The 20,835-nt window shown below is 34.1% G+C and overlaps 1 protein-coding gene across 6 annotated transcripts; it reads right to left on the bottom strand.

The window, feature by feature from the left end:
* Positions 1–648: 648 nt before the first annotated feature.
* Positions 649–19,507, bottom strand: LOC140159411 (uncharacterized). 6 transcript variants are annotated; one of them, XM_072182876.1, is made up of 13 exons: positions 19,337–19,507; positions 17,707–17,963; positions 16,013–16,114; positions 14,696–15,011; positions 11,925–12,063; positions 9,683–9,787; positions 8,776–9,090; positions 8,190–8,318; positions 7,069–7,377; positions 5,830–5,952; positions 4,363–4,476; positions 2,793–2,974; positions 650–1,953 (listed from the first exon to the last, which is right to left on the bottom strand). In XM_072182876.1, exons 2-13 carry the CDS (start codon positions 17,945–17,947, stop codon positions 1,887–1,889), a joined length of 2,142 nt encoding a protein of 713 aa, XP_072038977.1. In that variant the 5' UTR covers positions 17,948–17,963; positions 19,337–19,507; the 3' UTR covers positions 650–1,886. The 6 variants fall into 6 exon arrangements, with proteins under 6 accessions (XP_072038979.1, XP_072038977.1, XP_072038978.1 ...); XM_072182878.1 differs by lacking the exon at positions 19,337–19,507 and having other exon boundaries at positions 649–1,953; positions 11,934–12,063; positions 17,707–18,067; XM_072182877.1 differs by lacking the exon at positions 19,337–19,507 and having other exon boundaries at positions 14,696–15,008; positions 17,707–18,065.
* Positions 19,508–20,835: the final 1,328 nt, after the last annotated feature.

The following is a 20,835-nucleotide window of genomic DNA, read 5'->3' as shown; positions in this document are numbered from 1 at the left end:
AAACTGCCGTATCGGCATGAAACTTGGTGGGTACAGTCAACATTTGGAGCCAAATTTTCGGTAGGTCATTTTGGGGTCATCCAATGTCACTCATGGGTCATTTGAGGTCAAGTTACTAAAAGCTGTCGTATGTGCCTGAAACTTGTTTGGTACAGTCAACATTTGAAGCCAAATTTTTGGAAGGTCATTTCGGGGTCATCTGAGATCACCATTTAGAGCCAAATTTTTGGGAGGTCATTTCAGGGTCGTCTGAGGTCAATTTAGATGAATTCTAATAGTTGTCAAGGCTTCCTATAGTTGTTGAAAGCTTCAAACACTAAAAAAAGGGATTTTAAAATTTTGCAGAACAAATTATTCTTGCTGGTTCAGTAGTAATTTCCACAATAATGAAATTTTTCAGATTTTGCAACTCTAATGCGGCAAAAATAATAATGCGGCGGAGGAAGATTGACCCCGCATCGAGTTTCAAGGACCGTATTGAATATTTGTGGGGAATTTTTTCAAACTGAAGGTTTAAAAATTGACCGACCTACCCAACCTTTCCATAAAACTACCAACCTGTTGCGCATTCGACTCCAAGAACAATTGCTTTCCCACAAAAAAGCGTAGAGCCACAGCGCCATTGGTGCTCTTGTTTTATATCACCCATTCACCGCTATATGGTTATAAACGCTAAGGCCTAAATAAAGTATACGTAACTGAGCAGACGTGTGATTAGTTCGGAACCGACAGCAGCGAGGTGTTTATACGATTATATCACTTTTCGATACTGATATTCCCACGTCACTCATTATCATGTACGTAGGGTGTTCTGATAACCGCTTTAGGTAGGGGTGACAACCACCTGGGGTCCTTACTCCTATAGTTGTAAATACTGTTATATAATGTGCAGGGGTGTCCGCAAAATATTCATGATGATTTATACTTTTAGATGCATGGCGCTAAAATGTTTTAAGGTTTATACAGAAACAGAAATTTATTTTTAAAAATAAAACCTTAAAAGTATTTTAAAGTTGATATCACTAAATATTAAGAATTAATGTATAGTACTAATTTTTTGTGCTTTTTTCTACTTTCTTAATACTAAAAATGTTAACTTTATGTTATAACGCCTTCTAAATATTAATAAGAATTGCCAACGTAGGGGATAAGAAAGAGTTCTAACTTTTACTTTTAAGTTTTTTGATGTTTAGGACAAAGTTGTAAAATAAAGACCCTTAAAAAAGACCATTCCAAAACAATGTGAATTTGCGTGTGGATTTTTGTTAATAATAACTCCATAAATAAGCTGACACAATCGTTCAATCAAAATCAATCGTGGATCGTAACATTTTGGAAATGGTCTTTTAACATAATGCAGAGTACATTTGCTGCTCTCTTCCTCGTGGTTATTCGTTCCGGTGTAATGCTAGCCATGCGCTTCAATGGAAAAAGTTCAAGTTTTGAAATATTTTCTCAAAATATCAAGAGCTATCTTAAAAGCTACTGAACCAATACTAGGCTTGTTTGTACTCATTTTAATGCATTTTTCATGCTGATTCCAAATATGGTCATGAAAATTTATATTTCTGAAATTTTTGAATTTTTGAAAATTTTTTGAAACATGTCGTCTGCAGTCGACACCCGCGTGAAGAGAGTTAACATCAGGAACAGATCACGAGATATCTTCTACTATTCTCAATTTAGCATACTGACAATGGTAGACATCGAACTGATCTGCATCACGTGATACTGGCTGGTTGTCGTTGTCTTCCTCATTATATTGGAGCCATCTAGATGGATCTCTCTTGACGGAATCATCCAAATCCAGATACAAGTGATCTAGATCATACAGATCCACATCAGTCACATCATAGCTCCAATATCATCCCCTACCCAGCGGTCTCTTAACAGGTTCCGTTTGGTTTGGAAAGATTGTTCACCGGTTGAATCACTGGAACGTAACAATCATGTCTGAAAACAAAATCGTGGGAAACATATTAATTGTTATTTCACAGATTTCATTTAAAAGTTTAAACAATGGCATGACCTTTTGATCATACAGTAGACAATGACAAATTGTTGCTATTTCTTGTACCAGTTTAAACCGGTTTTTTTTTTTTTTGGCAGATATCGGTACTGGTTTTTCTACTCGGAAGACATGTACTTCGGAAAGTAAATATCATCCTGCAAACACGGAACGTTTTTGTAAAAGATTAGAAAAGGGTAGCCCGAACACGTTTAAATATTGGGTCATAAATACATGCCCTAAAAATAGTATCAACATTATATAATTTTTTTAATGTGCTGTAAACACTTATTTATTAAGTGTTGACAAAATATTATTTTGGAAAAAAAAAAATATTTTGCAAAAGAAAAAATTCATTAACACTTTGACAGTATTTCAAAAACATTTTTGAAGTGTATTTTATTTCAAAATGTTTATAAACGTTTCCATGACCTCTATACATTTAACTGGTCGACCAAAATGAAAACAAAACGTTTTAAAAACATTTGTTTTGTGTTATCAATATTTTGAATAAGTCTGTTCCTGAAGATGTACTATCTGCTTGCAATTCACAAAAAGGGCTATTCCAATTGAAATCCATACACACCTATGCAAAGGAAGACATGACCTTTATAATCTTCCATACCGGGAGTGTGAATTTCAAGTGGGGTTAACTGAATTGGTGGCCAAGTTTGAATTCTACACCCCCTGTGTGGGAGATTCAGGTTACATATTCCGTATGTGGTGTATGTATTTAGGATATTACGTTTTACATTGGCTGGACAGCTTTATTTAACAATCTTACTTTGGACATCTGCAAATCTGCACATCTTCATCTCCAAACACTTCCGGGTCATATTCAGGATATTCCTCAAAATATCGGTGTTGGTGATACCGCTGTTCACGCTGATGACGTTTAGGCTGACTACGTTCCTTTTCCTTGGATTTGCTGGTAGCGTGATGACCGTGAGCAATCAATTTGTCTCGCTGTAAAATAAGATAAGGGAACATACTGCAGTTACTGTCCGTTTTCCTATACACAATACACAGTGCTCTCACCATTGACGCGTGACCTCTACAAATAGTGTATGTTAGAAGTATATTGCATTTGCCTAGTTAACATCACTGTGTGAAAAATAACCGGCCAATATTTAAACTATTCTCCAAACTTCTAGCAAATATATTTCTCTAACATGACCTAAAATTACAGCTAGGTTAGATGTTCAGAAATAGTCGCACTTTCGTAGAATATGAGTGAGGGCAAAGCATAGCTAGCTCATAGCTAGCCAACTCCCCGTGTTAATTGAATGGAGATTTGACCGAAAATATTGAGCTATATTGGTAACGGACCGCTCCGTTCTGAAGGATGCCACAAAAACGGTACAAGCTACATTTAAACTATTCTATGAAATTCTAGAAAATATAGTTTTGTAATATGTCCTAAATTTTTAGCTAATTTAGGTGTTTGGAAATAGTCGCACTTTTGTGTTTTAGGAAGGATATGTAAACGACAGATAACACCAAAAATATGAAGAAATTATTTCTAAACCGCATGTTAAGTCAACAATCATTATGTTGCTCATTTTCAAGAATGCTGGTTAACAAAAAGCAGGCCATTGTCTCATTTCGTGAACAAAGGTCCACATACCATTGTTTCCTTGCGTTTCCTTTATAATCAGTTACCCAACTAAAGCTGTATTATAGCACTTCATAGCGATATCGCACATATAAAACAGACATATGTGCACAACCAGAGAAGATCCGATTTAATCAGTTGAGCTGTTTCAATGAGTGTTATCTTGGTTTAATAGCTTTTAATGGGGTTTAAGTCCTGCAAAGGTCGAGATGAATTCTACTGTAGACATGACTGCATCATGACATATTAAAACTATTGAAATAATATTATCAAATTGGATATGCTATACAGTATGAATAATATATCTAGTGTTCAACAATTTCAAACAAACCATGAGGACATGCTAGACAAACTTAGCAACGGACGAGAAAGTCAGCTATAGAATCTGATATTTCTGTCCAACAAAGTCGCTTTTCTAGTTGGAACTGACCGTGATGTCTTTGTCTTTAGCGTCTTGAGTCGCAAACAACATTGGCAGATATAAAAAATAATATAGTGTGCACGAAGACATCATTCTTGGTCCAAAATAATTCTGAATTAGTTCATTATATCACAGATACTGATTTTAGTTACATGATAATAATCGCAAAGGAAGATTTAATGATTTAATAGCAAGATTACCTTTTTTTGATAGATTAACTTCTTTGGATAAAAATATGTGAGTACGGTATACTACTATATTTGAATAGATAACTTGAGTATATTACCTTATTTGGGTACATTACGTGAGTATTATTACCTTATTTGGATAGATGTATCTTTGAGCTGCAGTAGCTTGCCTTTGATACCCAGGGAGTTCATGAATCAGAGGATCCTTATGAAGTGGCCTGTCTTTGACACGATGAACGTACACCTATTGGAAAATGACGAGTTTTTATTAGATATTTCAGGATTAGTTAACGTTTAATTACTAAAACTTAATTCTGCACTTTAATTCTGCACTTTATTCTTGGATATTCAAAATGCATATACTCTGGTAACACCATAACGTTTTTAAACGTTGTGGCAACGTTGCTACAACTGACGACGTTGTGACAGCGATATGACGTTGTGTGTTAGTAGGAGGGTACAATACAGGTCTTAGAATGTTTACTACTATTTAAAGCGGAAACATAATTGACTACGATACAAGCACCGTCAACATTAAATTGGAAAGAGCATTATTAAGCTTAAACTCAATTATTAAAGCTTAAGAAATAACGAGTACTAATATACACATTTTGAAGTAAACAGGCCTCAAAAAGAAACTGTTGGGTTCCAATTATTCGCATGTGAATGTGGTCCCGGAAGCTGTTCCGTGTCAGTTAATTTTACTGTTGTGTCAGTTGGACAACTGCTTGGTTACTGACATGTGTTTAGAGTAGAGTATTGAAGTTATCCTGTGTGTAATTTTTGTTCATGTACAGGCGAATAATTGGAACACAACAAAAGAAATCTGGTGGGATGTGAATTTTGGTCCGCATGTGAATGTGGTCCCGGAAGGTGTTCCATGTCAGTGCATTTTGCTGTTGTGCCAGTTGGACAACTGCTTGGTTACTGACATGTGTTTAGAGTAGAGTATTGAAGTAATCCTGTGTGCAATTTTTGTTCATTTTTATGGAGAGGATTTTAAGATATGACCTTGTGAAAAATGATAAGTTTCTTTTTGAGGCCAGTTTATATTAATTAGCTTGCTTTCGATATTACTTCGCAAGAGCGAAACAACGTGCAATTACAAAATAGAAACCTTTGTATTTTGTTTTGTGTGTATTCTACTCCGAAACCAATGGAAAGTATAACATGTGATTGAGACGCTTTTTATTTATTCCTGACACTATGATCTCAACCATTACAATCTCTAGGACACAGTTCCTTAACCCCAATATGCTTCTTCATCAAAGAATATAACCTTTGAATTATATTGAGTTTAAAACTCATACCCAACAACTTGAGGTCAATTTGTAGCTATGATTGTTGAATTGCGGTCACTGAACTATGCAGTTGGGAATTAGACTATTTTGGCTCATAGTTAAAGATCTGTAATATTCCAATGTGTCGGGACACAGTTCTTTAACCTCAATATGTTTGTACATTCATCACATGACCTCTTAATGTGTTGGGTACAAAAACTCATACTCTACAAGTTGAGGTCAAATTTTTAGCTCTGATTGAGGAATAGATGGCACTGAATTATGCCACTGGGTATTAGATTCATGGTATGACTTACTTTATGGCCAGTATGCAGCATTGCCTTAGTTTCTCTCAGTTCCTTCTTTACGGAGTCTAATTTGCCAACCACTGCTTCCCGATCACGTCTTTCACGACGGAAGTCACTTTCATAGGCTTCAGTCTACAGATGTAAAAAGCAAAACATTTTTTAAATGTTTTCATTTCTATTAAGTTTGAATGGAATCGTATCTTAAATGATAAAGTTGACATAGTATTTGGAAAAATACTATCTTTGCATTATTCTGATTATGTAAATCATTTACAAAACCATACAAGAGATACATATAAATCATGTAGATTTCAGTGCACAGAATGAAACGTTCAAATATCATTTTAACATCTTTTTTTTTTTTGCATGTGTACGAAAGAAACGGAGACACAAACGCTTATCCCTTCTAAATGAATAATTCTTTTTATCAAAACGTTTTAAATAGCAAGGTTTTCATTATCTAATATCCAAACACAACTGCCTATAAACAAATAGACCATTTCTGAAATTCCTAAAAGACATTGCGAATTTAAATCTGATTAATTTTCGTCCCGAATCGAAAGGCAGTAACCCAGTAAACACAAAAACATTTTAAAAACGTTTTAAGTAAGTTATATTTTGGCTTTTGGTTTAGGTAAAAACGTTTTAATAACATTAAAATGTCGGGTTATATGAAGGTCATGATAACGTTTTAAAACGTTTTTATACCCTTTATATAACCCGACATTTAAACGTTTTCTGTAAAACATTTTTGTTTGCTGAGCAGTAGATTATCAAAAATGTGTTTTAAGGTTATGAAAACGTTTTATACTCTTAATATACCCTTTATATAACCCGACATTTAAACGTTTTCTGACAACCTTTTATAACCTTTTGCGAATGATGTCGAAAACGTTTTGTGTTTGCTGGGAAGGCACAGGTTGAATTGCGTAGTAGAATTAACGAAATATGGCCTATACTACCACAACTACCACGAAATGAGCGTAATGTCGTAAGTTGATAGTTTCGAGACCCCCTGGCTACTGCGTAGGTGTTCTTTGTTTCACAAGCACCTGTTCAAGCTAGTAGTATGTCTTTTGTGAATGCATTGGGCCATTCACAAAGGACACACAGCACACACTACTGGCATGTACAGGTGCGCCGCGGGAAACAAAAAAACATCAACTCAGTCAGCCAGGATGTCTCGAAACTATCAACTTGCGACTTAACACTCATTACGTGGGAACAAGTTACATAATGTCTATTCACCTGTTCTCTAAACAGTTCCACTTTTTCTTTAAGTTGAGCTTTCGTTAAACTTCTCTCCTCTTCAGATAGCTCCGGCGCCGGATGCTGGTCAACAACTGGTTTTCTCTGATGTCTAACTTGAACCTTTTTCTCCGGAACTTCTCCAAAAAGCTCCTCTTCCATCACAAGCATACAAGATGGCGATAGAGGTGGTGACGATCTTTGCTGATTGACTTCAGTGACTGATAGTTGTATTTCCGTCGTTGTTGTCATGATTTTAGGATCCATTGATTTCAACAAGCTTTGTTCTTCTACTTTCTCTGTCAATGTCTGAAAGTGGTAACGAAAAAGTATTATTATTGAGAACAAAAAAGTTGCACTAAAAGATGACATGTCAAAATACAGCGCGGCGGCAAATTCGAAGTGTGTAAAAAGATTACCAAATGTTGCTATTAAAATGTGCCGTTATTTTTAGTATACCATTTCCAGTGCACGAAATAAGATGGACTCTCAGGCAAAAAGCCCGGGAAAACCACTGCTGGCCCGACGATACTTTACCCTGGGGGCACGTGAATATCAACTGATCAATCCATGGCATTAGCCCCCCTACCTGTTGTTGATTTGTGAGTGTGAAGTCTCAAAAATGTCATAAACTTTTACCATTCATGTTGGTGAAAATTGATGAGGGTGCCGCAGATTTCAAACAAGGGGGCAATGCGCAATGTTGTCTTATTTCTGCACTTTTCATGTACGCGGCTAGTTTCATGCATTTGATTAGCTAGTCCGAATTATTAATATATCAGTAGTTTTTCAAAGCGCAGAGGACTTCAGAATTCGTCATGAAGTCATCTGGCTGGGTCCTATGATCAGCTCGTAATAGACGATAATTATTCGGCTTTTTGTTACTCTTCTAGTCAATTTAGTCCCAACTTAAGCCCGCGTAAAATTCACAAAAGAGCACGTCACCAGTCATGTAATACGCAAAGCGCAAATACGCAAAGCGTAATTCACGTGTGCACGCCATTCCAGATCAATAAACGATGTTTGAGTCCCGCCTATTAGTATTACGAGCAGATGAGAGAATATTTTCAACACATCGACTCAAATTTGACTGAATTTACGATGGCTTCAATTTGTCTTACCCCATTGAGTCTTTCAATCTCAGCTTCCATTTCCCGTTTCTGCTTCAGCAAGTTACGAGCAAACTTCTGCGCTTGTTCATATTTCCCCTGCTTCTCGGAAATCTCACGTCGCAGCTCTTCGTTCTCGCTCTAAAACAAATTGCATAGTATTAAATGCTATTAAAATAGATGAATGTTACGTTACAAATTCCTTAAAAACTAATATTTGTCATATTTTATCAAAAGGAATCTGTTATGCAATTTAAAGGGAAGGGTAATGTCATGTCATGTCATGTCAACGCAGAAAATGTTGTTTGTAAGAAATCGTTTTAATACACAATGAGGTGTGAAAAGAGCCATCACCATGTAGCTTCAGACGATATAGGTCGTTTCTTTTGTGAAAACAACGAACCTACAACTTTGAAACGTGCGAAAAGTTTTTGACGAGATTTCAAAAGCTGACAACCCAATTCGAGAGAAAAAAGGAAGTAACTTTAGTTATTCTTTATGATCATCATCACCGCGTGATTGTTTATAAATTGTCACGGTTCTATTACCTTTTGTCACTTTAAAATAATACAATTTCACTTCCCCTTACCATGCTTACCTCGGCATTATCAATCCTTTGTTTCGCAGTGAGCAACAAGTCCTCCTTTTCCTTCACAATATTCTCCTTTTCGTCAGCTTCTCCTTCCAAGACACGCTCCATCTTTCCAATGGCGACACTGTGTTCCTTCTTTTCTTTCTCGTGCTGCTCCTTCAAAATCCCAATTTCGGTGTCTTTCTGCGCTATCACTGCTTTCAACATGGACATCTCATCCCCTGCTTCTTTTAGCTTAGTCGTAAGTTCAGCTTTTATAGCGTCGTATTCACCTTTTTTGTCGGTCCAAAACTGGTCCCACTTGTGGTTGACTTTCTTGATCTGGGTGTTTAGAAATAAAGTTTTGAATATTTCATCATTATAATGTACTTTTAAATTTAAAACTTAAAGTTTCTCATCACACATCTCAATGAACAATGGCCAGTGATTTTGATATTGCTTTATGTTGTCTTATAGAAAGAAAAAAAAAAAGATGTTTATTATTGATTATCATGAATCTACATGTAAAAAATATAAATCAGTCTGTTATAATAGGTCTTATTTTTTGGCAAAGAATCTGACATTTTGGACAGTGGTAACAATGCAATTTAAAGAACCAGAGCCTAACCGCTGATTTTCACCGTATGTCTAAATTCTCTAAAAACTTATGATCTTACTAAGATCATGAAGATTTATAAATCACTCAAACATCGTTGTATACGGTACTCTGTAACTTTTGTGTCCCTGTGTCGAAATTTCCGTCAATTTTGGTTCCAGATTTCAGTCCGGTGATTTGTTTGTTTGTTTGTTTTTCTTGGGTTTTTTTTTTTTTGCATTTTATTATGTAGGATAATGCATTTTTTACCTCAATATCAAAACAAATGGATAATACTCTTGATTTCGATCGGTTTTATTTTTACCAGTTTGTACTCACCTCTTTCACCGTGGCTTTGAGCTCATTATTCTCAATTTCCAAGTCTTTACAGCGCTTTTCCCGTTCCAATACCTCAGTGCCCATGCCAACACTGGATTCTTCTTTCTGTATTCATGACAATGATTACAAAGAAAACATTGATGCACGCTATTCGCCTTTTCTACAATTTATATCATGTGGGGTCAATTAAAAAATAGACAAATAAATAAATATAAAATTTTCTTGTAGGGTTATGGAGCTTTATTTGAGGGGGTCGGATGCTTATTTTTGGAAGTTGCCCCCTAACGTCTCATGTTCATAAAGACGGTACATTGTACAGCATTTCAACTGGTTAATTAACAAGAAATGTCTTTAAAAAGACAACACCATGGATGAAATTCATGTTTCATAATTTTACATTGACAAGTACTTGGAATGCTGGTAATTTTGTGTGTAGCACATGCACAACTAACCGGGTTGGAAATGTTGTTACCACGAATACCACCAATGACATACTATAAGCTAAATTTGAAAATGTGTGTTAAATAGGTCTACATTTACTTAATTTATACTTGTACAAAGGGATCAATGGAAATCACATCCACCGAGTTTCGCATCACTCCAACAATCTATATTCAGACGACTTTGTGATTACGTTTTATATAAGGTTGCGTTCACACAGAGATTGACTAAATGTTCGGAGTGAACACTCCCTAAGAATTCTTCACATACACATTTTATTTCATAGACAACACTTTATACTCGAATTGCAGCAGAAATTTCAGTCTCTCTAATGAATTACTGCATGTGTTAATTATGAGCTCCGAACTAAGAAGTAAAGAAACATAAAAAATGACAATTCAATACAATCTGTAACAAGTAATACTAATCTGTTGTTTTTATTTTGAAATTGAATAATATGCCTTATCAGAATCTATACTTTGATGTTTTGGATAATACTTTCACCATGTTCACGTATATATTTCATTTCAATGGCCATGCTACCATTTTAATATGCTTGATTTCACACCATTAATTGTTGAACGTTTTTTTCAAATTGCTGAAATACATGCATTTACTTCCTGGTACATTTGTACGTATGCATACATGTGTGCATTGTTTTCTTAATTTTTTTGATATTCCCCTGTAGTTTGCCCTACTTCTGGGTACGTTAATTACTGTTTACATTCCAAACTAAGATTGTCGATTAACTTATTTCCTGGTTCACGAAACCTTTGTACATACATCTACATGAAGCTAAGAATGGTTAGTATTAAATGCATTAAAAGAAATTAAAAGCAACATTAATGGATACGATGTTTGCACTCTAAGATAAAAAAAAAATGTTGGAAATAGTCTCAGAAACGAGTATTGGTTCTAAGCTCAATGTTTTACCTTGCAAAATATATTTCACTACACTCTAAATTTTGCAACGGAGAATATAGTTCTGAACAAATGGTTGAACCGTTTGTTGCATTGTCTTGGTACTACGTGAATAAACCTGTGTACATAGAGTGCCTATATGACAATATAAATCCAATAAAACAGCCATAGGTGTCAATTGTCTTTTGGAAAAGGGCTCGTAATTGGTTAAAGTAATTTATTGGGTAATTCCTTGCAAAATGTAGGATTTACTTTGATTAAAATTTGTAATACTTAAGATATTTTTATTTGAATTGAAGTGTTTAAGAATGAGAATAAAGGTATTTGTTTTAGCCGCTGTCGTGCATCTATCGTCTCATATAACACAGGCGACACATTATTTTTGGCGTAAAACAACTCGGCTTCGCCTCGTTGTTTTACTTAAAATAATGATGTCGCCCGTGTTATATGAGACGATAGATGCACTCCAGAGGCTAAAAACAATACCTTTATTCTCTAACTAACACATAATTGTCCCGAAAATACAAACGCATACTTTCAAGACAACTATGTGCTAGTGCACTAACACATAGTTGTCCCAAAAATACATGGTGTAATTTGCATAAAGAGCAAAAAAATTGTCTTCTAACAATTACGAGCCCTTTACCAAAAACAATTTTTGACACATGTGGCCATTTAATGGTAGTTATATCATATAACTTAAGCACTGTATATACACAGGTTTATTAAAAGTACGTAGCATCAAGACAGTGCAACAAACAGTTCAGCCATTTGTTCACAACTTCATTAACCGTTGCAAAATTTAGAGTGTAGTTTTCTTTTTTTTTAAATACATGTTTTGCGTATTTACGAGATTTATTAATTGTTATGGATATATTACCTCATTTACATTGGAATCGGCTTTAGCTTGAAGTTGGTTAGCTTCGGTAGAAGTTACGTAATGAAAGGCGTTGGCACTCTCGGCTTCTCTTGCCGCTTGTAGCTCGCTGTTTTCTGCGCGAAGCTGGGAATTCTCAGACCTGTATAATAAGTTGTTCAAAAATAATCTTAAATTCATTTAATGGCTCTGGTAGCAACGTTTGGACAGTATTTTTGTGAGACATGAGAGCACATCATGCATATCGAATGCATTCTGAATACGAAGAATGTCCTTCTGATATCAAATAATTTAGATTTTTTGAAATTCGCGATATAATACACATGGCAAATTATTAAAAATTGATACGTATATCTTCAATATGAAAGGTCAAAATTTTCAATTGCCGTCGGCATTTCATCCCAGCTACATACACTTTAAGTACATATTATGAGATTTATAAAGTTTACTTCAACTTCAAGGACTGTTAAATATCAAAAATTTTAAAAATATCAAATTTTGATAATTTGTCATAAAATTTGTATTATATCGCGTATTTAAAAAAAAATCAAAATTATTTGATATCAGAAGGACATTCCTCATATTCAGAATGCAATTCGATAGGTCTGGTGTACTCTCAGCTCCCACAAAAATACTATTTTAATAGATTGAATAACAAATATTTGGAGTCATATGTATACCATTTATTGCTATTCGGAATCGATTAACTCAGAGGCCTTGACTAAATATAAACATGATAACAGTATATTGATGTTGGTGACACGCTGATATTTCAGGTCATCATCCCAATCTTTCAACTGACAGTCAATAGTACAATACGGCTTTGTGCTATTGTTAGACTTCTCCGTAGTCTACTTGCCCACCCAGATAGCAAGAAAACGTTGCCCCAACGTTGGCAATGGTCGGCATGGTCGCGGTCGGTAAGCCGACGCTAAGCCAACGTTGGACCATGCCAACCTTATATTATGGTCGGTATGCCAACGTCAAGCCAACGTAGCCAGCCAACCTTAAAATGACGGTAAGCATGCCAACGTTGGACCAACGTTGTTGTGCCAACCTTGTTGTGCCGTTGTAAAATAGAGAGCCAGGTAATTTAAAGTAAGCGCAGTATACACAAGTAACTAATTTTTTTCGTTTATTTTTTCTCATTGGGCTTGTTTGCCAATGGTTGGCTCAACGTTGGCTAATGGTTGGATCAACGTTGGTCAAATAACGTTGGCCCAACATCAAAGATCAAAGTTGGCGGGGTTGGCTGCCCGGCCAAATCAACGTTGGCCCAACTTAGTAAGGTCAGTTCGCTCACGTTGGAGCAACGTTGGGCCAACGTAGTGTTGCTATCTGGGCATTGTGTATTCTGGCTATTCCATTTCGCATAAAACTCTGATTTGTATTAATTTGTGCGCAATAGATTTTCACATCTGATCTTTTCAGTCAACGTACTCCCTCTGTTTGTTAGCTTCCCAATTGGATTTTTCATTCCCAATTGGCTTTTTGCGATCAATATTGGTAGATTCTAAAATCAGAATTGTTCAGCAAAGTGAGCCATTGTAATTATACCATTAAGATATGTTGCATTCAATAATATAAGCCTACGTATAGTTTACTTTTACTGTCACTAATTATATACACTTCTTTATAACCATTTTACTAGTATTTTGATGAATAAACACTATAATTTCGAGTTCGACTGAATGCGTTCATCACCCGGGTTCATCATGATTAATAACATAAATTTATTATCAAAAATCAACTATGGCATAGTCTAGGCTATTGTGTAATTGACTGGTTAACACAGGTGACAGAATAGGATGACGATATATATGACCAGTGATTTTGGTTTTTTTTACAGGTCTTTCTACTTCGGTTTTTAAGGCATTGTCCACGTAATTGTTATGTCCCTGAATGTGCTGTAATTTCCTATAAACTCTCGTATTTCCTATAAGATCACGTTCGTCATTGCGTTGGTGAAATTATCACATGCACGTGAAAGCCAAGTCAAAAACACGTGCTGATAACGAATTGAGATAAATCTTGAGAAAGCTCAATTGCCCATCGTCGTGGTTACATAAATCCGGCCGGTTGTGTAAAGAAACATATTCCGATGATAATGGGTAAACCATAAATTTCAACTCAGAAGATAAAATAACAATACCGCATCCTTTCTGACTAATGATTATACAGTCGATGATACAGTATCGAGGTTGATTTATTGGCATGGCCATATACATAATTTGCTTCCAATCTAAAATTTGAAATACTAATTATATGTGAGTGAGACTTTAATCACCTAATTGAGATTCAAATTTAAATCCAAAATCAGATCAATCACTATAATTACAGTGTGTAGGGATTATTTTAAATCCCGCGCCCAGGACATAGTATGATCCTATAATTTTGTTTATGTGTGTACTAAATGTGTAATTCTATTTGCAATCCACCCTCCCTATGGAAGAATTGAGTTAATCTTTCACACAGGGAGTATGTTCTTCAAATTGAGTTACCTGAATGGGTGACTCTATTTGAAGTCTATGTGAAAGATATAAGGTCGCATCTTCCATATAGGGGGTGCATGGATTTCAAATGGAAGGCCACTTATTCTGCGTGCTAGCCATATGCTTCAACATAAAAAGCCCGAAAGTTTGAGATATTTATTAAAATATCAAGAATTATCTCAAGAACCACTGAACCAATCCTGGGCTTGTTTGTACTCATTTTAACACATTTTTCATGCTGATTCCAAATATGGTCATGAAAATATACAGTTCTGAACTTACATCAGTTGTTGAATCTTCGTGGACGTTTTGGTCACAGGTTTTACTTTACTTCTTGATTTGCTCTTCCTCTTAGTAACACGAGTAGTGGATTTCTCTTCTTCCTCTTCGTCCGATTCAACATTGTCTTCCAGTCCATCAAATTCATTTGCATCTTCATCCGTATTGGAATCCTCCTCCGCGCTATCTTCTTCCTCCTCCTCTTCGCTCACATCCTCCTCCTCCTCATCTGAGCTATCTTCACTGCTACTTAAAACGTTGTTCTTATCATCAGATTCTTTTGCTATTTCTTCGGTGACTCTTGTTTTGTCATTATCTGCTAAATAACAATGTCATAAAGTGTTACTTATAAATTAACATTCTCTTCAAACAACGCCATAATGATACCTAACATCCTTGGCATAAGCATATTAGGCCTACGTAAAAAAAAATAAGTGAATGAATATTGATAAGTTAATAGAAAGGTAAAATGATACATGAATAATTACAAATAATAAATATACAAATCAATCAATCAATCAATCAATCAATCAATCAATCAATCAATCAATCAATCAATCAATCAATAAATAAATAAATAAATAAATAAATAAATAAATAAATAAATAAATAAATAATAAATAAATAAATAAATAAATAAATAAATAAATAAATAAATAATTACAAATTTCAAAGTATAGACCTCTGAAAAGGCAACCGTTACTCTGAGTTTCACGGCATACCCTCACTTTCGATCATTGGGTACCCGATCATACAGATGATCCGTCTGATGGTAATACCCGATCATCCGTCTGATGATCGGGTACCCAATGATCGAAAGTGAGGGTATGCCGTGAAACTCAGAGTAACGGTTGCCTTTCCAGAGCCAGAGGTCTATACTTTAAAATTTGTTTTTACGGTCTCCTGAAATGGGATTGAGCACTCTTATTTGCAAAGTTAGTCTACCTAAAAATAATACTGTTAAATTAATAATTAATTAATTAAAATATTAAAAACATAAGCAGATCAATAAAATATATTAAATAGTACTAAATGTATAAAAATAAATAAATAAATAAATAAATAAATAAATAAATAAATAAATAAATAAATAAATAAATAAATAAATAAATAAAATATAAATGGAACAACTTACAATAATGTTCGCCACCATAACATTAACCGTAATCCCTATCCATGTCCCTATCCTAAAACCTTAATACCAATGCTTCGTTGTTCAGACATAAAGGATTAATGATTTGTTTAATTGTTTTTAGTTTTGTGCATGCATGGACATATTCAAGTACAAAGAGTCTCAGGGTTCCCGATATTTCAACATACCATCATCTGAACAACCTGTTTTCTCATCCTGTCCAATGGTATCATCCAATGGAGTCTTCTTCAGACGCTTGAGTTCTTCCTGGGATTTCTCGAGTTTACGACCTAAATAAAGTAATCAAAGATTTATATTATTTAAATATTATTTAACATGCTGTGACTTTAGGCCAATAGTATTAGCTATAACCCTAAAATTTCTCATAACAAGCTGATTTTTTCAGGATAGGTCCAGGAATATGTGTAGAATCAAATTCCAAAAGTTCCCGAAAATCCCCCTTGTGCTTCCTTCAAAATCTAAGATGGCGTCCAAAATGGCCGCCATTTTCAGTTTTTATCATAACTTTGCCCCCAGACATGTTAAAATCACAAACAAAGCATCTAAATATATGTTTTGAGGTACAAGGAATGTTTTAAAAACATTTGCAAGAGGTATAGAAATATAGAAAATCTTATGTTCACATCATCTAATTTGAGTTTGTGTTTTAAGTCATATGTGTATTATTAACTTACTAACTTACTAACCCCTGTTCGGATTTTCCTCAACTTGTCAAAAGCCTTTGACACTATTGATCACATCATTTTTATTCAAATTTTACATAAAGTAATCGGAACATTATGGATTTTGAGGAAAACTTTTAAAAGAATTAAAAATAACTTCCATAACAGAAAACAGTATTATGTATAGTTGTTATATTTTTTAATATCAGTATATGTATATAGATATGTGGAGTACCCCAAGGTTCTATCACGGGCCCAATATTATCATTCATGTGTGACATTTTAATGACATCATAAATATGTCTTATGAGCGCGCCCATGCAAATTTGGGAAATTCTGGTTCTGCAAAAGTATAGGCAAAATTGATTTTCAGCTAAAAATTCCACGAACATGCGATTTTCACCGAATTGAGGAAATGACCAATTCAACCTAACTAGCAAGTAAAAAGTCAGTAGCTCTTGGAATAATTTGACAAGAACGAAATGAAAATCATAGAAACCAAGTGCCCTCCCCCCCCCCCTTCTCTATATGGTCCGGGTAATTTGGGTGCTGGTGTAATAATTTTATCACTAAATTAAGCGGAAAGGATTGATCTACGATTAGCTTAGGTCATATGGGTGAAACACGCGCGTTTTTTATGACGGGTAAAAAATCTTGGGACAAGTTGGGGGGATTGGTACACCCCCTTCGTAGTTCTAGGGTTAAAGACAAGACTAGATCACCTGACATTTCAACTAATTTTATCATGTTCAAAGTGTTTAAAAGTAATTTTAATATAATGTCAGCTTATAGCTTACAAGTATATATACTTATCTGGGTCACTTTAGGCGTATGTCATAAATGTTATCTTATACTTAATCATCATCCACATTCAAATTGTGTATTTTATTGTTGTTTGTATTTGAATGAAACTTAGATATATGAAATGACATAACATTGGTTTCGAACGAAATAATTTAGTGTTTTCTGACAGGGACACTATTGTTTTAAAATCCAAAGTCATTCACATTTGTGTGTGTGGGGGGGGGGGGCTATCATATATAAACTCCTTCAATGAACACCAATACATGTTAGCCGTATAAATACAAAACGTCACTGTGAACATTGAACAAAAACATATAAACAAACAAATAAAAACCAAAATGAAACCATCTCAATAACAAAGTATTTCTAAGAAAAGTATTATACGATTTACATACCAATGATATGAACTCCTTGTATACAGCGTCTTAAGTTCTTTACTTCGGTTTTTAATCCTTTAATTTCTTCTTGTTGTTCCAATAATCTGTGTTTCATAAATTCCTCACCTTCCTCATTGAGATGGTCATCAGGCTCAGACGGACTCAAAGGAGGAGAAGGCACCGGGGATGAAGATGAGGATACAGATGGCGAAAGCTCAAACTGTGGCGGTCGAACGATTTTTCTTGATTCAACGTCCATATCTTAATACCTGTAACTGTAGGTAATGGAAAAATATGGAATGGACGTTTTAAGCTATATCCTACATGTTATATCTGACTTCAATGCGAATTTTAGTACCAATAAAAAACCCATGCTGTGTCATACAGGCATATAATTTTGGAAAACTGAACTATGACTAGCCATAGTCCTGTACCAACTTGTGGTAAATGATTACAACACGAACAACAACAAATAATATCCTAAGCCGTTCCAAAAATACTAGTTACGGCATGGATCATGTGGATTGCATCAAAAGAGCAATATTTGTCCCCCAACAGTTCACTAATCATCACATGATTGATTTCAAATTTGCTGATTCACAAAAATAAATAACCCAGCAAACACAAAACGTTTTCGACATCATTCGCAAAAGGTTATAAAAGGTTGTCAGAAAACGTTTAAATGTCGGGTTATATAAAGGGTATATTAAGAGTATAAAACGTTTTCATAACCTTAAAAAGCATTTTTTGATAATCTACTGCTCAGCAAACAAAAATGTTTTACAGAAAACGTTTGAATGTCGGGTTATATAAAGGGTATAAAAACGTTTTAATAACATTCCAAAAACATTCTTGAAAACTTGATACAAAACATTCTAAACAGAATGTTATTTTGGGTTGAAAAAATATTTTGCGAAAAATGTTTGCCCAAAATATTTTCAATAACGTTTTAAAAACGTTTTCATGACCTTTGTATAACCCGACATTTAAATGTTATTAAAAGGTTTGAAAAAACATTTTAAGAACATTTCTGTGTTTGCTGGGTTCAAACATTTTAACATAATGTTATTTAAGTATTGACACAATATTTGGCAAAAATGTTTGTAAAAATAGTTTATAATAACATTTTTGAAAACATTTAAAAATATTGTTGTAGTGTGTTTTTTCATACAAAAACGTTTTAAAACGTTATCATGACCTTTATATAACCCGACATTTTAATGTTATTAAAACGTTTTTACCTAAACCAAAAGCCAAAATATAACTTATTTAAAACGTTTTTAAAACGTTTTTGTGTTTGCTGGGAAGTAAATAAATAAAAATGCAAATGTGCACAATTGGCTTTAATCTAACACTGATCTAACCTGAACTCAGTATGTTGTGCTTTAAATGTGATTTTATTTTGTTCTTGGAAACATGTCATATGTGTCATTTTTTAATAATTTAACCAACACATGAAGTCAATTAGGCCTAGTAATGATATACAAAATATTTCAAAATGAAATGATTATGGTATAAATCACAAACGAACAATAAAATTTACAGTTAATACGTGTATGACTGCCATGACGTACTAGGCCTACATGTAGTCTACTTCCGCATTTCGACTCACTGGATTCCGTAATAAAATCCCAATTCATTTACTCACCTATATACTACTGTAGTATATACCGACAAATTCAATATTCCTCGCAATTCCAAGTTCTTCTAGAAACTAAATTTCTCAACTGATAGCAATGTAGGTATTTTATAGCATTGGGAAATACCATGTTGTGTAATCTAAATTCAATATGAATATATTGTTTAAGTGGATAATAAATTAATGTAGTGCAAAATAGATTCTGGGAAAAACCTTTTGGGGAAATCCCAATCTAAATTTAACTCTCTTGCGCTTGTGTATTTGTAGTCTCCAAAGCAGCCAGTTTAATAGTCCACTCCCTCCACACAAACATGTGTGGAAGCTTCTGGCTGCGAAGGAGACTATAGCCCAGAGTAGCGCCCGCGTTCTTAAATGAGTTAAAATTTTTAAATCAGTTAAAACTGCAGACCGGGTCGCACACAGCTGCAGTGAATTCACTGAATTGACACGGCTACGTACGGTACAGATCACTGGTTTCTTTTATATAATGATGTGACGTACGTATATTTTTACTATTTTCATGTTTCAAGTTAGCATTTTCAGTGGATATTTGTGCAACCATTGACCCATAGAATGTAGAATGAATAATATATGTTGCAACGTGGAGTGGCTAGGCTGCACGGTTGTTCGAATAATGATGACACAATCCCATTTCGAGGACTGTGGGTCCGGGTGCAAACGCAAAATTGGAATCAACTCAAATTTTGGGAATAAGCTTTTTTCGTGGATATCTACTGAAAATGTCATAAAAAGAGGATGCTAGGATCACGAAATCCTCCTTTAATTAAAAAGAATAAAAGTAAAAAGATAATTATTAAAATCGTACTTTAATCAAATATAATAATTAACCTCTATAATAATACGCTTTGTAATAATTAATATTTATATACCATAGTTATTTTCTTATTTATTTATTTACTTATTAATATTTATTATTTATTTATTTGTTTATTTATTTATTTATTTATTTATTTATTTATTTAGTTAGTTAGTTAGTTAGTTAGTTAGTTAGTTAGTTAGTTAGTTAGTTAGTTAGTTAGTTAGTTAGTTAGTTAGTTAGTTATTAATATTTATTATTTATTTATTTATTTATTTATTTATTTATTTATTTATTTATTTATTTATTTATTTATTTATTTATTTATTTATTTATTTATTTATTTATCTATCTATTTATTTATATTTATTTGATTATTTATTTTATTCTCCCAGTAAAAAGAATAAGTGTTTAGGTGATTAATGCTGTTATATCCCAATTGAATCCAATGTTTGTTTCGCATTTCTAATTGCCTATAATATAGATGTGATCCCTGGTTTGTTGCACTCATAAGGGCGTGGCGCGAAGCCGGAGGAAGGTGTGGTTGCTGTGGTAGTGTGAGTTTTGTTAATGATAGTATGTGTTAAGGTATGTGTAAAAGTATGTGTGTCTCCGAGTAGTGCTGTAGCAGTCAATATATTTATTTCAGAATAATTATTGCAATACATTTTTTCTTTGATTAGTTATTCAT

Source organism: Amphiura filiformis, chromosome 8, assembly GCF_039555335.1.
Source record: "Amphiura filiformis chromosome 8, Afil_fr2py, whole genome shotgun sequence".
Classification (NCBI taxonomy): domain Eukaryota; kingdom Metazoa; phylum Echinodermata; class Ophiuroidea; order Amphilepidida; family Amphiuridae; genus Amphiura; species Amphiura filiformis.
This window is presented reverse-complemented; position numbering and strand designations above follow the sequence as displayed.

What these genes read in the sequence shown, in the direction of transcription:
- LOC140159411 (XM_072182876.1), bottom strand. Translation starts at nt 17,947, where the DNA reads ATGGACGTTGAATCAAGAAAAATCGTTCGACCGCCACAGTTTGAGCTT. An exon ending in ACAAGGAGTTCATATCATTG is followed by an intron (nt 16,115 to 17,706) that starts GTATGTAAATCG and finishes TACTTTATTTAG; the next exon opens with GTCGTAAACTCGAGAAATCC. An exon ending in TGGAACTGTTTAGAGAACAG is followed by an intron (nt 5,953 to 7,068) that starts GTGAATAGACAT and finishes TTACATCTGTAG; the next exon opens with ACTGAAGCCTATGAAAGTGA.